Source organism: Equus przewalskii, chromosome 8 (genome assembly GCF_037783145.1).
Source record: "Equus przewalskii isolate Varuska chromosome 8, EquPr2, whole genome shotgun sequence".
Classification (NCBI taxonomy): domain Eukaryota; kingdom Metazoa; phylum Chordata; class Mammalia; order Perissodactyla; family Equidae; genus Equus; species Equus przewalskii.
This window is the reverse complement of record NC_091838.1, coordinates 46,762,670-46,777,295: the sequence shown is the minus strand read 5'-3', so window position 1 is coordinate 46,777,295 and position 14,626 is coordinate 46,762,670. Positions and strand designations below refer to the sequence as shown.

General features: G+C 32.3%; 1 protein-coding gene across 20 annotated transcripts in view; it reads right to left on the bottom strand.

Moving 5' to 3' along the window:
• Window positions 1–14,626, bottom strand: part of VPS13B (vacuolar protein sorting 13 homolog B) — a 777,317-nt gene that overhangs the window by 458,247 nt on the left and 304,444 nt on the right. For all 20 annotated transcript variants that reach the window (XR_011543460.1, XR_011543461.1, XR_011543462.1 and 17 more), the window contains one exon: window positions 213–322. Coding sequence is in view for 16 of the 20 variants with exons in the window: in XM_070631834.1 (XP_070487935.1) it covers window positions 213–322 (110 nt within the window). In the remaining 4 variants the exon portion in view is untranslated. The remainder of the gene's footprint in view (window positions 1–212; window positions 323–14,626) is intronic.

Genomic DNA, 14,626 nt, shown 5'->3' with positions numbered 1-14,626 from the left:
GTACAGAAAGCCCCTTTAATAGTCAATGAAACTCTACTTTGAGCTATAATTTCTTATACAGAAATTAAGGAATAGAACTGCTTGAAAGGGCAGAGTGGGGGACCAAAAAATTTTAGCACATCTAAAAATAAAATCAACAGAAGAAATATATAACTCTAATAAATGAGAAAAGGATTTTTTCATTTAGAGAATAAATTATAAAAATTTCTCACCTGCTGCATATGTCTATTGGTTCGTTTCTGAGGCTGATAAATGAGCCAAGTGTATAAGACTGGATCAATATTAACTGCTAGTCCTTGTACACTACAAAGAAGTACGGCACCTAAAAAACAAGATTTTAAATTCTTATAATTCGTCATTAAAAATAATAAGCTTGATGTCACTTCAAACCAATTAGGATAGCTATAATAAAAAAGACAACAACAAGTGTTGACGAGGATTTGGAGGAACTCAAAGCCTCATACATTGCTGGTGGGAATATAAAATCGTGCAAATACTTTGGAAAATGGATTGGCATTTCCTCAAAAAGCAAAACATACAATATAACCCAACAATTCTATTCCTAAGTATATACCAAAAGAACTGAAATCATATGTCCACACAAAATCTTGCACATAAATTTTCAGAGCATTATTCATAAAAAAAGTGGGAAGAACATGAATGTCCATGAACAATATGAACTGTCCATGGGTAAACAACATGTAGTCATAGAATGCAAACTTATCTGTAAAAAGGAATGAAGTATGGATACACGCTACAACATGGATAAACCTTGAAAATAAGCTAAGTGAAAGAAGCTAGTGACAGAAAACCACATATTGTATGATTCCACTTACATGAAATGGCCACAACAGGCAAAACCATAGAGGAGAAAAGATAGACTGGTGGATGCCAGGGACTGGCGGGAGGGAAGAATGGAAAATAACTGCTAATAGATGTGCAGTTCTTTTGGGAGTGATGAAAATTTTCTGGAATTAGAAAATGGTGACCGTTGTACACCCTGGCAAACACATTAAAAACCACTCAATTATGCACTTTAAAGTAATAAATTTTTTTGAATGTGAATTGTATCTCATCAAAAGTGCATTCATCTTTTAAAAATAGGACTAAGCTTAATTTTTTTTAACTTTTTATTGAGATTATGATAGTTTACAACCTTGTGAAATTTCAGTTGTACATTATTGTTTGTCAGTCGTGTTGTAGGTGCACCACTTCACCCTTTGTGCCCACCTCAACCCTCCCTTTCCTCTGGTAGCCACCAATTTGTTCTCTTTGTCTAGATGTTCAACTTCCACATAGGAGTAGAGTCATACAGAGATTGTTTTTCTCTATCTGGCTGTAGTAAGTTTAATTTTTTAAGCAAATAGCAATTTCTATACTTGCCATAAGAACGGAGTATTATCTTCCTTTTGTTTCTATTACAAAACTAATTCATGATGTGAAAGGAAACATTGTTATAACCACTCAACGAATCATTGTAAATTACAGCTTTAAATGTTAGAAAGCAAAGGGAGAGAGCTGCCTAGAGGAAATGCAGGCTAACATTCTGACATAAAACAGAAAGCTGAAGTGTAACAAGTTGCAATTCCATCCTACTAAAATGTTTTTGTCCCTCTCTAATAAAAAGCAGCTATCATAGAACTTAACTAAGGCAGACTATCCCATTCTTAATTTATACGCAGGTTACGTATATCCATAAGTAAGTTTTTGGATTTCTACATATATTTTTGATAAAAATATTATTGGCACCACCAGGATGTATGGAATATGAAGGGAGGGGTATTTGCCAGTTTTTCTCTCAATTATATCTCCAGGATCTAGAAAAGTATCTGTTGCATGGTAGGAGATGAAAAAAAAATTCAGAATAAATGGTAGATACGTTCTCAGGTTAGCTGAAAAAAGCCCATTTGTTCTATAATATTGCAGATTATTTAAACAATTAGTAAAATTAGCATTAATACCAGATCCTATGAAAAGTGAACTACACAGAGATGGAGGTAGAAGGATGGAAGAGAAGAAAGAGAAAAAGAAACTTCCCCTTTTCTCAAATCTTTGCACAGAATTTTCAAACAAGTGAAACCATGTATACTCCTATTCCACCTTACAGTGCTCCTTCTCTCAGGGACCCAGATCAGTACAGATTCCTATGCAGAATGCTAAGATAACATAAGCAATCCCTCCTTCATGTACCAATGCATGTGCTGGTGAGCAATGATTTGCTCAAATACATAACAGCAGGGATGATGGGGAATACAAGATGATTGCAAAAGAGGAGTCATAATTGAAGTCAACTGGAAAATAGAATTTAGCATATATTTTAAATATATATATTTTCCTATAATAGAACACAAATTCCTCATAAGAATTTAAATTCTTCTATTTCTCAAATACCACTAGTGTACAGAATAAAGGCTTAAAAATGCTATGTTATATTAAGGGAAATAAAATTGAACCTTCCCAAAATAATATCCAGTTTTTAAACAATTCTAGCAGCTCTCCACAAACCAACAAAAATACAGTATTACAGTATGCAGCAAGAGTTAACTTGAAAGGTGTTCTTGTTTTATAAGACCTCATTCTCTCCAAAAATGTTATTAGGTAAGAAATAGAATTTGTCTCCAAACATGAAAAAGTATTTATTAAAACCTTTTTATTTTAAAGAAATAAGTTGCACACATTTAAATGGAGAGTTTTAAAAATTTATTTAAATTCAAGAATATATAATTCAATCTTAAAGGTTAAAAGGCTTTTCTAAAATCGATGCAGAAATGAAATTCCAATTAGATTTAAACTACTATGGACTGTTTCCTGCCACATGAGCCCACTGTAATAGAATTTGTTTTATAATTAACATCACATAAATATTAAAGACACCACAAATAATATATGATTAACAATAAATAATGCCTTCCACCAAAAGAAGGAATTACAAAAAGAAAGAAGACACTGGGATCCTGAAGACAAAGGATCCAACACAGGAGGAAAATGATGGGAATCCCCAAGACAACAACAATTAATTAGGGACAGGTATAGGGAAAACCTAGTAACAACAAACACAATTATGAAATACAGGAAAACTAACGTTATAAAGGAAAGGATAACTGATCATAAAATACAACATGACTGTGCCATGAACAACATATATAGACAGACTATGTCAATTCTGAAAAAATAAATGAGTTAATCAAAGTTATGATATAAAAATATTGGGACTATACGTATATAAAGAATGTGTGATGGGAGCTGGAAAAGGTAAGGTTTGGCCAATTGTCATTTTCCACAGTAAGACATCAATAAACAATGCTCCAAGATGAACAATCAAGAAGGAGTAAGAAAAGCTATGTTATTTAAAAATACGGAAGTAAATACCAAAATAATTACTGAAAAGATGTGAAACTAGCCATCTCTTGAAGATGGAACATTATAAAACAGGTGCAGTTGCTTTGAGGAAGAATATAATTAGGATTCTCAAACTAAGGACAACAGAAAAGAGAGGCAGATGAGTCTTAGATTTTCTTGCTGAGGAATATCCCTCTAGCTGCTAGCAAAAAGCAGAAAATTTTCTCTTTGAAAAAGTCTCCAATTAATTGTCATGTGACAGCCACAAATGAAGATCTGTGAATGGTTCCCATAACAAAAAATCAGCAAGCAGTGCAGAAGGCAAGCTACATTAAGTGAGAGTCCAAAAAATCAACAAACAATAAATTTCGACCTTCAAACACTGGAAATATTTGAACACAGAACACAAAACAAACATGTATAAAATGTTTAAAACACAAAAGTATAAAAGCATGAAAACGAGCACACAAGGAGAAAGAACCAGCAAAGAACATATTTTAAAGAAAAATGGAAATTATAGAAATGACATTTAATTGTTCAAGTAAAAAACTCATCAAACAGGTTAAAAACAGCAGATTAGATATAGTAGAAGAGAAAATTAGTGAAATGGAATAAGCAGAATTAGATAACTTAGAATACATCTGAGATAGAAAAATGAAAGTACACTATTAAAATGAGACTAAGAGATATCAGAACTGAGTATGAACACCAAACATATGTCTAATTAGATTCTAGAGGGAGATACTAAGGAATGCAGACGAGGTAATACTGTGAAAAAGATAACAGCTGAGAATTTTACAGAATTGTTGAAAGAGAGCAAGCATCAAACCCAAGACTCCCAACAAATCCAAACTTCATAATTAAAAATAAACCTATATTAAGCAAAAAAAACCCAAAAGCTACAAAACACTTAAAAGAAAGAGAAGATGAGAAAAGCACTCCAAATGAAAAGAAAGATCACCTATGGAATAAAAAAGGAAATAAACTGACACTCAACTCCTTAGCAAATAGTCAATGGTATTCATTATATGATTTTACTTCAAAACATACATAGATATTACACATATTCTTTTGTATGTACCAAGTTTTATATTTAAAAAATAATAAAAAGAAATTAAATGGATTTTTTAAAATAAATCAGAACAAGTTTTGCTCTATTATTAAATATCTCAAGTCCAAGCCCCAATTTTTTTTCAGTCACAATGAAAAATACACATAACATCTATATAAACAAAGCACTATATGAATTTAGAAGCATGCAAACTGAAAAAGACAAAAGTAAACTAAGAAATTACAGACATTCTCCATTTGGGGGAAGTTATTATAAAAGATTTTTCAGATGTGCCAAAAACTAAAAGTGTTGACTAAATTTTTAAAAACCTTCTCAGTAAGTTATCATTACACCTTTTTAACTGAAATTTTAGAGAAAGAAAAAGGAAAACAAATGTAACAAATATGTTCACATAGAAAACCTAATCTTAAAAGCCTTATTTTATTATAATACAGTTAAAAAGTATTCACAAACATTCCTATTAACTTATATAATTACATTATTCCAAATATGACTAAGTGACTTATAGCCAGGCTTAAACTTTATGAATGTTAAATAGGTGATCAAAGAGAATAATCTTAATTTAACATCAATTCAGTTGAAATTATAATTTAGAGATAGTGTTCTTTTAAATTACAATTTAGAGATAGTGTTCTTTTAAATTTAAAGGGATATTTTCATATTATACTCAATTTAAGAGACACAGCCTTTAAAAATAACACAAGATCTGACATATAAGCATGTAATTAGTCTGATACTGAGTTGACTCAAAACAGATCCCCCACAAATAACTAAATTTTCGCAAAAATATTATTCTGTTCAATTTTAGCTGGGAGACAACTAATGAGAAAATTGTACTTTACTTCTCTGTTCACTGCCAAAATGGGTCACTTATCCACATTCCACTCAGGCTTCACCAATTAGTTAAACCAAGGCATTACAGTCATTTGCAGTTAAATCCCAAGCTAAAGAATGAGAACTGAAATTGGGGTTAGAGAAAAAGTTGCAGAGCATTAAAATTAAACATACATGCTTCTCATCACCTATAGAAATCTTGTCAACCGATGAGATTGTCTTGTAAAATATCAAGTCATAAACAGGAAAAAGTGCCCTGCACTTTATCTTGAACCAATGAATGAGATAAGAAACACAGACATATTAATCTTCATGTGAGTAGCTAAAACTCACTATTTTTCTATTATGCAGTTATAGTAAAGTAAGAAGTTTTTAGATTCGTATAGTTCTTAAGAAAATATTTGCTATTTTTATTTTTAAGAATAATTTCAAGAATTTTGGCTAAACAGTTAAGTAAACAAAAAAGGAAGAATCAATATTTCAAAAACAATGGTGGAGAATAAAGGAAAGACACAGTAATCAGAGGCTAAGAAATAACAGAGCAGAGATGAGCTGACAACTATTGGCAACTTTAACAAAGGTAATCGTCAAATTTAGTATAAATGACTCTGATTTTTAGGTATGTGTGTACGGGAGCTCATGTTACTTAATTAACAATTACTTCCCCTTCTCTTAGGATATAGAAAATCACAAGAGAATTCTATTCCATCATAACAACAAGAACAAGCCATATAACCTATCGAAGCTTTTCAATTCATCAGACAGCAGTGTTCACAAAGAAACCTAATGAATGAAAATACTAAAAGTGAAAAGTCCCTCACAGGAGAGAAGGAATGAATAGAGGCTTTCATTCTTGGCACAGCAGTAGGAGGAGAAGAAAGCTGATAAGAAGAAAACAAGTGAACTTTTAACAAATGTTTAAAGACATTTTGGGGGCTGGCCTGACAGCTTAAAATCTTTGAGAACCCTAGACACAAGAGGAGTCCACTCACCTTCATCTCTTTTCAACAAGCCTCCATCAAACGCTCACGAGATGACAGGAGACAGGACTGGATGAGTAAAACCCCTCTGAGCTGGAGGCACATGGAGCCTGATGAAGTCTGAGTGTAAAGAAGGAGAACTGAAAGCAATCTCACGAGGCACTCTTAAGTTTTCTGTGAGCACCAAGCAGGGCAATCTGTGACTAGGAGAGGGGAAGAGAAACTAAGAAAGATCCCTCCATAAGGACAGGTGAACAAGGCCTGCTGAAGTCTGAGGGTAGGTCAGGTGAACTGAGAGAAAATCACGAACCATACTAAAGGAAAGATTCTGACCCTGCTGTCCAAAAAATTCGAAGGCTGCAGTAACTTAATATAAGCAAGCAAGAAGCAGACCCAGCTCAACCACCCAACAGAAAGCAAAGGCCAGATTCAACTCAACTATTCCAATAACATGACAAAAGAAGAGGTATGCCCTTTTGTGAACATAAACATTATTTACCATAGGCTTTATTATACTTTTTACACACAATGTCTCGTATTCAATAAAAAAAATTATGAAACATACAGTAAAACAAGAACTGACTCATTATCAAAAGAGACAAGAGTCAATAGAACTAGTCCCAAAGGTGATGCAAATATTGGAATTATCAAACAGGGATGATAAAACAACTCTGATAAACATGCTAAAGAACATAGTGAAAAAGTTAGGCCACAAGCATGAGCTGAAGAGAAAGTGTAGCAAAGAGACAGAAACTATTATCAAGAGCCAAATGGAAATAAAAGAACTTTAAAAATACACTATCAGAGGTGAAAAAGTCTTTCAAGAACTCTTTCCAAAACTGATGAATGTTATCAACTGACAGATTAAAAAAACTCAGGAAATTCCAAGAAGAATAAATAAAAAGAAAACTAGATGTAGACACATCACGATCAAAATGTAGAAAACCAAAGGTAGAAAAAGTTTTGAAATTACCCAGAGCAAAAAGAGACACAATACATATAAAGGAACCATGATAACGATAACTTCTCACCAGAAATAATGGTGGTCAAAATACTATGGAATGACATCTTTAAAGTGCTAAATAAAAAAACAACCTAGATTTCTATATCCATTGAAAATATCCTTTAAAAATGAAGGCAAAATAAAACCAACAAAAACAATTTGTCTCCAAAGACGTGTACTACTAGAAATTATTAGACAAGTGCTAAATTCAGGCCAAAAGAAAATTATACCAAATAGAAACTCAATTCTAGAAAAGGAATTGAAGGACACCAGAAAGAGTAAATACATCGGTAAATAAAGAGGACTTCCTAAAAATATTCTTTCTTTCTTCCTTACTGTATACATACAGTCACAGTTTTAAATATATATAGGCATATATATGTGTATTTTTTAAATCTCTTTAAAAACACTCTTGACTGTTTAAAGTAAAAATAACTACAATGTAATATAGGGTTCATATTGCATATACAAGTAAAATACATGCCCACAGAGAAGAAAGAACAGGATGGTGGTAACTTGAAGTAAAATAGTGTAACAATGTATTCATCTTATTTTTTAGCTCATCAATTCCTTCCCTGTCCTCTGAACTTGCCATTTTACTGTCAAGCCCAATTCAGATCTGACACAAAATATTTACTAAATACCTATTTATATACTTTCTTCTTTCCATCTATCCAAATTCTGCACATCCTTTGATTCAAATTAGCCTCCACCATTAAGACTTCCTACTACCATTGATCTTTCCATTCTCTGGCCAACTACAATACTGAGTATTACAGAATTCATTTTAGCTACTGACTCAGTTTAGTTTTCTCAGTAAATAAGAATGTCATCAACTAAGAATAAGAATGACAGAGGACGTTATGAGTGCTTTAGGAAACTGCAGAATGTGCGAAATAGTGACATTGTTTTACAACATTAAAGACCCATCTGTGCTCCTTGGTCACGAATTCAAAGGGAGTCAACTCATACTGGTTGAGTACTTTTTTCCAGTCCAGTTCAGGCACAGAGAGGGCAGAAGATTTGGATTTCAACAAGGCTGTGTGCTTCTTGATTTTTTCCTGCTGTTGTTCTTTCTTCTCCCCAGATCAAATAGTTAATCAGTTTTATCAGATATTAAGTTAATAATTAGTCTCTTTCTACCTTACCCATGTGTATTATTTGTTAGTTGGCCCAGAATACACAAATGAGATTTAATGGTAACTCCAAACCATAAGTGTCACTAATTAATACTTTGTGCTGTTTCAAAGTTTTCTCCTCTAACTTTATATTCATGACATAAAACCTAAAACCATAAAGATAATTATACACAGCTTTGACAATGAAAAGCTTAATTAGAACTTCTAAATGATAAAAGATAACAAACACAATTAAAGCAAAAAGTCAGACTAGAAGAAAATATTAGAAAAACACATAACAAAGATAATATTCATGGCATAGGATGATCTCCTAAAACTTACTAAGAAAAAAAATATACACTCAAGGGCAAACAATATAACTAGACAAATCACAGAATAAATACAACCAGCTTTCACTAATGCTCAGCATCACTAGGAGCCAAATAAGTGCAAACTAAAACAATAAGATAATTTTTCAGTGATAGATTAACAAAAGCTTAAACGAATGAAATTCTACTAGATTAACAAAAGCTTAAATGAATGAAATTCTACTACTGATAAGGCTATGAAGGATAAAGCACTCTTAGGCTCTGCTGAAAGAAGTGGAAATTGGTACAATCTTTTTGAAGGCCATTTTGGAATTACCTATTAAAATTTTAAGTACACAACTCAATGACCCAGCAATTTTAGTTCTTGTAATCCTACAGTAACACTCATAGATGCTTTTAAAGGTATATGGACAAAGATGCTCATTTGTAGCACTATTTACAGTAAAAATATGTAAGTAACATCAGCATATATGGTCAAATTATGATAATTTATTTAATGGAACACCATTCAGCTATTAAATGATGAAGTAGAGATGTACGTAATGACACAAAAATAAGTGCAGAATAGCATATTTAAAGTGAAAAAAGTAAAGTGCAGATACAAGTGTACTGCACAGAAATTTCAGGTATAACAGGTATGTATGTATATTTTAACATAAAATATGCTTATATACAATATACATGTATATTTACACATAAAATAGTGATATGTCTGAGTGTATGTGGGTGAATATACAAATGATAATACTATAGAAAAAGATGTGCAAGTATATGAGTGATGCTGGATACAAGGTAGAACAAACATATCACTTAATGATTTAAAAACATTACTATATTATTATTTATATTCTAAAATCAAGAAACTATTTCAAGCAGTTTTCCTGATCAGAATTTTGAATTTCAATGAAAACTTTGATTCATATAAGAAACTAAAGCAAATACTTTATTCATCACAAAGAAAAATCATTTAGAAAATTACCAGATCTCATAAAAGTCTTTTATTTATCTTTATTTGTTACTGTTCTTTATTCAGAATCCTCATCCCAGTGATCCTGCACCAAATCAGTATGAACAAATCTAGGATCCATAACTAAAAAATAATTTTTAAAACAAATTCTTCAATTTAAACTGAACTTAGTTTTATAGGAAAATATAATCAAAACATAGATTAAAACTCAACATTAATCTTACTTATAATAGTTATTACTAATTGACTCATATCACAGTAAAATATTTTCTGTCTAATATTATGATACTCATAATTCCAAATATTTCTATATATCTTTTGCAAATAGGCCCCAAACTCACATATATATCTCAAATGTATTTGCATATATCAAATAACTTAAGGCTCTGAGCATTGTAAAGACACTGTAAACAATATGACAGAATTACGTTTTGAATTAACGATGCATAAAATAAGAACTGATGTACAATAATTTGGAATAAACCAGTATTTAGTTTGGTTTAACTAACTTAAAGCCAGTACTAACAATCTCTAATCATGCTTAATTCTAAATACTTAATTTATAATGTACTAAGCATTTTAATTTTGCTGACTATATGAATTTCCACATATGGCTTAAATTTTAAGCACACAGAGTAAAGGATCATATGCATGTATTTTTCTTTATAGATTCTAGCAGGAAGCTTAATAAATGTTTTTTATTATAATGATCCTTAAAATGAAATGGAAGAAGAATCTTCAGTCATTCACACTAGACGGTATCTGTGGTTTTTAAATACCACATACTAGTAGAGGTGGGAAAGGACTCTTTCAAAACCATGATAATATTCAACAGACTAACTAGGAGATAGAATATACATTTTGACTTAAGTATGAAATCTTCAAATACTAAAATTTTTACTACTAATAATAAATCTTAACTTGGAAATTAAAAGTAATGCTTTTTTAATCAAGACCAGACAAGCATGCATTTTCTGATACTTAACATCATTACTTCTCATTTCATCTGAGATCTCATATCATAAATCATAGGATAGATTTCTAGCATTCCTAACTTGAGAATACTGCCCTCCATTCCACCAGTCATCCTTCTCCAACCAAGTTATTTCATTCAATTTTTCAAAAATTAAGGTTGTTTTAATACAAGAATCCTAGGATCACTGCATTCCAAAAAAAAAAAAAAAAATTTAGAAAACTGCTTTTCTGAATGTACCCAAAAAAAAGCAAACAAAAAACACCCATTATTTATGTTTTTCACAAGTAAACTGAAACTAAAATGACTTTTTCCCCTAATGTGGCTTGCCTTTGTGGGGGGAAAACTGATGGCTGAGGCAAAAAATAAAACTGCATGTTTAATTCACCTCACTTACTATTTTCCAAAAATACTTACTAGAGCACCTGATGATTATCGAGAATCTTACTCTACTTGCACCATATAGAACACCGTAAAGAGGAACAGATCTCTGAAACATGCCAATGCTTTATTCTACCTGATCACGGTTCCAGTTTTTCACATCCTTCCTCTGTAACACAGGCACAAAACACTATAAGATACATGTATATCGAAGAGCAGGCTATACTAAGCCTATGCAGAGTTCTCAAGGTTACGAAGTTTACATGAGTTGACAATTAGTTGACAAAGTCAGAGGCTTTAAAACTCAAAGAGTCTGGTTTCCGAACAGCATCCAGTATTAAACCAAATTCATGGTTGCAACTATTAAAAGGGTTAAGAAGTTATTACCATTCCCAGAGTTCAAATTAGATTAGAGTCTTCTGTAACATCAAAGACTAATATGGAGCAACCATACAGAATATAGAACATGAAGAAAGTTAATGAATTACTGCTATAGCTATTAAAACCAATCACAATTATATGCTTATTAATTTCTACCTTACTTTAAAAAATAACAATGGAGCTTTAAGTGACATGTGATTTAAAATTATTTTAAAGTTTGTCAAATTTATTTAATTTTAAAACTCCTGGACATACAGTTTTAAAGGGTTAAAGCCAAATAATACCAAGGCATAATTAATAGTATAACACAGGCTTCAGTCCACAAACTGTGAGATATTTTTGTAAAATTTTTTTAATAAATAAAGTATTTTGGAATACAGCCATGCTCATTTATTTACATTGTCTATAGCTGTTTTTGCACTGAAACAGGAGAACTGAGTAGTCCCCACAGACATTATATGGAGCACAGCCTCAAATACATCCTACCTGAGCTTCTTAAGAAAAAGTTTGCAGGGGCCAGCCCAGTGGCATGGTGGTTAAGTTTGTGCACTCTGCTTTGGTGGCTGGGGTTTGCTGGTTCCGATCCTGGGTGCAGACCTACACAGTGCTCATCAAGCCATGCTGTGGTGGCACCCCACATAGAAGGACTTAGAAGTAGGATATATAACTACGTACTGGGACTTTGGGGAGGAAAAAATAAATGAAAAAAAGAAAAAGAAAAAGTTTGCAGACCCATGGTAGGAGTTTAAATTAACATAATAGTTTTGCATACAAATTTGGTAATAAAAAGTTACTACTTTTTAACTAGTTAATTTCATTTCCAAAAATCTATACTAAAGAAATACAGGAGTTGCTTAATATTAAGAATTTCATGTATAGTTATTTATAATAGAAAATATTTGAAAGGCTCTATCTCCAAAAATTAGGAATGGTTAAGCAAACTATGATGTATTTAAGCGATAAAATAGTACATAATCTTTAAAATGATGGTTATGAAGGCTATGTGATAATGGGAAAATTCTTATGATATAAACAAAAATTTTAAATAAAATTTAATACATGGTAAAATAAAAGCAGAGAAAAAGCTAGAAGGATAAATGAAAAAATTTTAATGGTTTGTGATTGTGTTAAATTTTTTCTCCTGCTTTCTAGACTTTTTAACTTTCCAAATTTTACTTATTAAAGATACAATTACTTTTATAAGAAAAACTTAAAACAACATATATAAACATCTAGAGTTTTCACGTGTTTAGGTGATAAATCAGATTATGTTACTCCTCTGCTTAAAGACTGCCTTACCAATCCTGTTTGAATTAAATCTAAAGTTCCTCTCACAGCCGACAAAGCCATGTCCATCTGACTCACCTCTCTCTGCAGTCTCATCTCTTGCACTCTCCCTCTGGCAACTGTACTCCAGCTACCCTTGAACACATCGAATTTTTTGCTATTCCTTCAGTCACCTCTCTGTTATCCCTCACAGAGGCCTATCTCTGACTGCCCTATTAAATTAGGTTTTTCCACTATATTTTTCATCACAATACCTTTGTTTTTTATTTAACATTTATGACTATATATTTTATTTACTCATCATCTACCTCCACAGACGGAATGTAAGCTCATGACTTCAGGGACCAACTCTCTACTGTTCACATATGTCCAATTCCAAGCACAGTGTTTGGTACATGGAAAATACTAAATGTTATGAATAAATAAATTATTACATTTATCTTTAATCTTTCAAGCACTTATTATAAAATGTAGCTTCATTTCATCCAGAAGCATTTATTTGAAAACCTGCTTCAAATCAAAGAATACTCCAAATACTTCTCAATATAAGACACATTTTGATTACTCATAACAAATAGATGTTTCCTGGCCTGGCTTCCAATATTCCAATGTGATACTATTTCACATATGCTCTTTGTGTTTAGCTTTTTAACTGACTATATAAATATAGGATAGAGACATTTTATAGTCAACAAAGAAGTAGGAAGAAGAAAATATTTTTAATCAATATTTACACTTTGCTATAGATGAGACTCCCAATATTTGAAGACTTAAATCCCACCTGTTTCAACATGTCTGTCTATACTGTAGCCACAAGAAGATGGTATCCAAAACAAGTTTATTTTCTAAAAATATAGTAATTGGCATCACATTCTATATACACTTTCGCTTTAATGTTTTATGATGAGCCTTTTCCTGTGTCATTTTTAGTGGATAGCTATTGATTTTTATTCTCTAGCATTCCTTTCTCCTATCTCAGATACGTCTAATTCTCCACTTGAGCCTAATTGTCTCTTCTTCCAGCAGTTGCAGTGGTGACCAGTTCTACGCAGGTTCTCATCAACTCTATACAAGGCCAAACTAACAGAGCCTAGACTTGTGCCCATCCAACATGTCTTTTGCCTCTGGACCTGGAGTCCCCCAGCTGACTCCTGTGATATGGAACAGTAATACCTCACTCAGTGTCCACAAATACATGCATGAGCTGGGTGAGCAGCAAAGTTAGCACCCTGAGGAGTGGAACCTCGACCAATGGAATATGGAGCTAGCGGAAACGATCTTTCCCAGAAAGAACTGTCCTGGGAATTAGTGTTGGGCCAACTAGATGATACACATCTCTATATAGCTCTCACTCCTTTCCTAACTCATAACCTTAATCCTGAGACTACAATCCCTAATAATAGTCACATAAGCCTTTCTCTTAGGCTATGCTTTCTGAGAAACCCAAGACACTCCTCTTTTGTTTCTTTTGGCAAAAGCACTCCAGTTGCCTTTGGGTAATTATCACACTTCCCCTGAAACCACATATGTAGTTTAATGGGATTATCAATTGAGGTGTTCTATACTTCCCTGACAAAGGATATGCATGTGACTGAAACCAGGTATATTAAATTGATCTTAAATTGCCTATTTAAATCTATGTCTATTACACTTTTACCTCACGCATTTAATTTGGTCAACACCACCCTCTCTCCTTCCCTCCCTCCTTTTCTTCCATTCTTTAGGTATCATTTACAGACCTAATATGTACAAGATACTGTACTAGGTACTCAAGGTGCAGAGATAAAAAAACAAATAGAACTCTTAAGATGTTCAGGATTCTTGTAGAGATGGGGTGGGAAAGAGGGAGAATAAAAAACTAACAACTATAAAAAAGGGGAAAAGTAACAGTTTTAGAAATATGGAAAAAAGAAGAATAAATGTTTCAAAATAAGAGGGAAAGCTACACAGTACACGTGATTT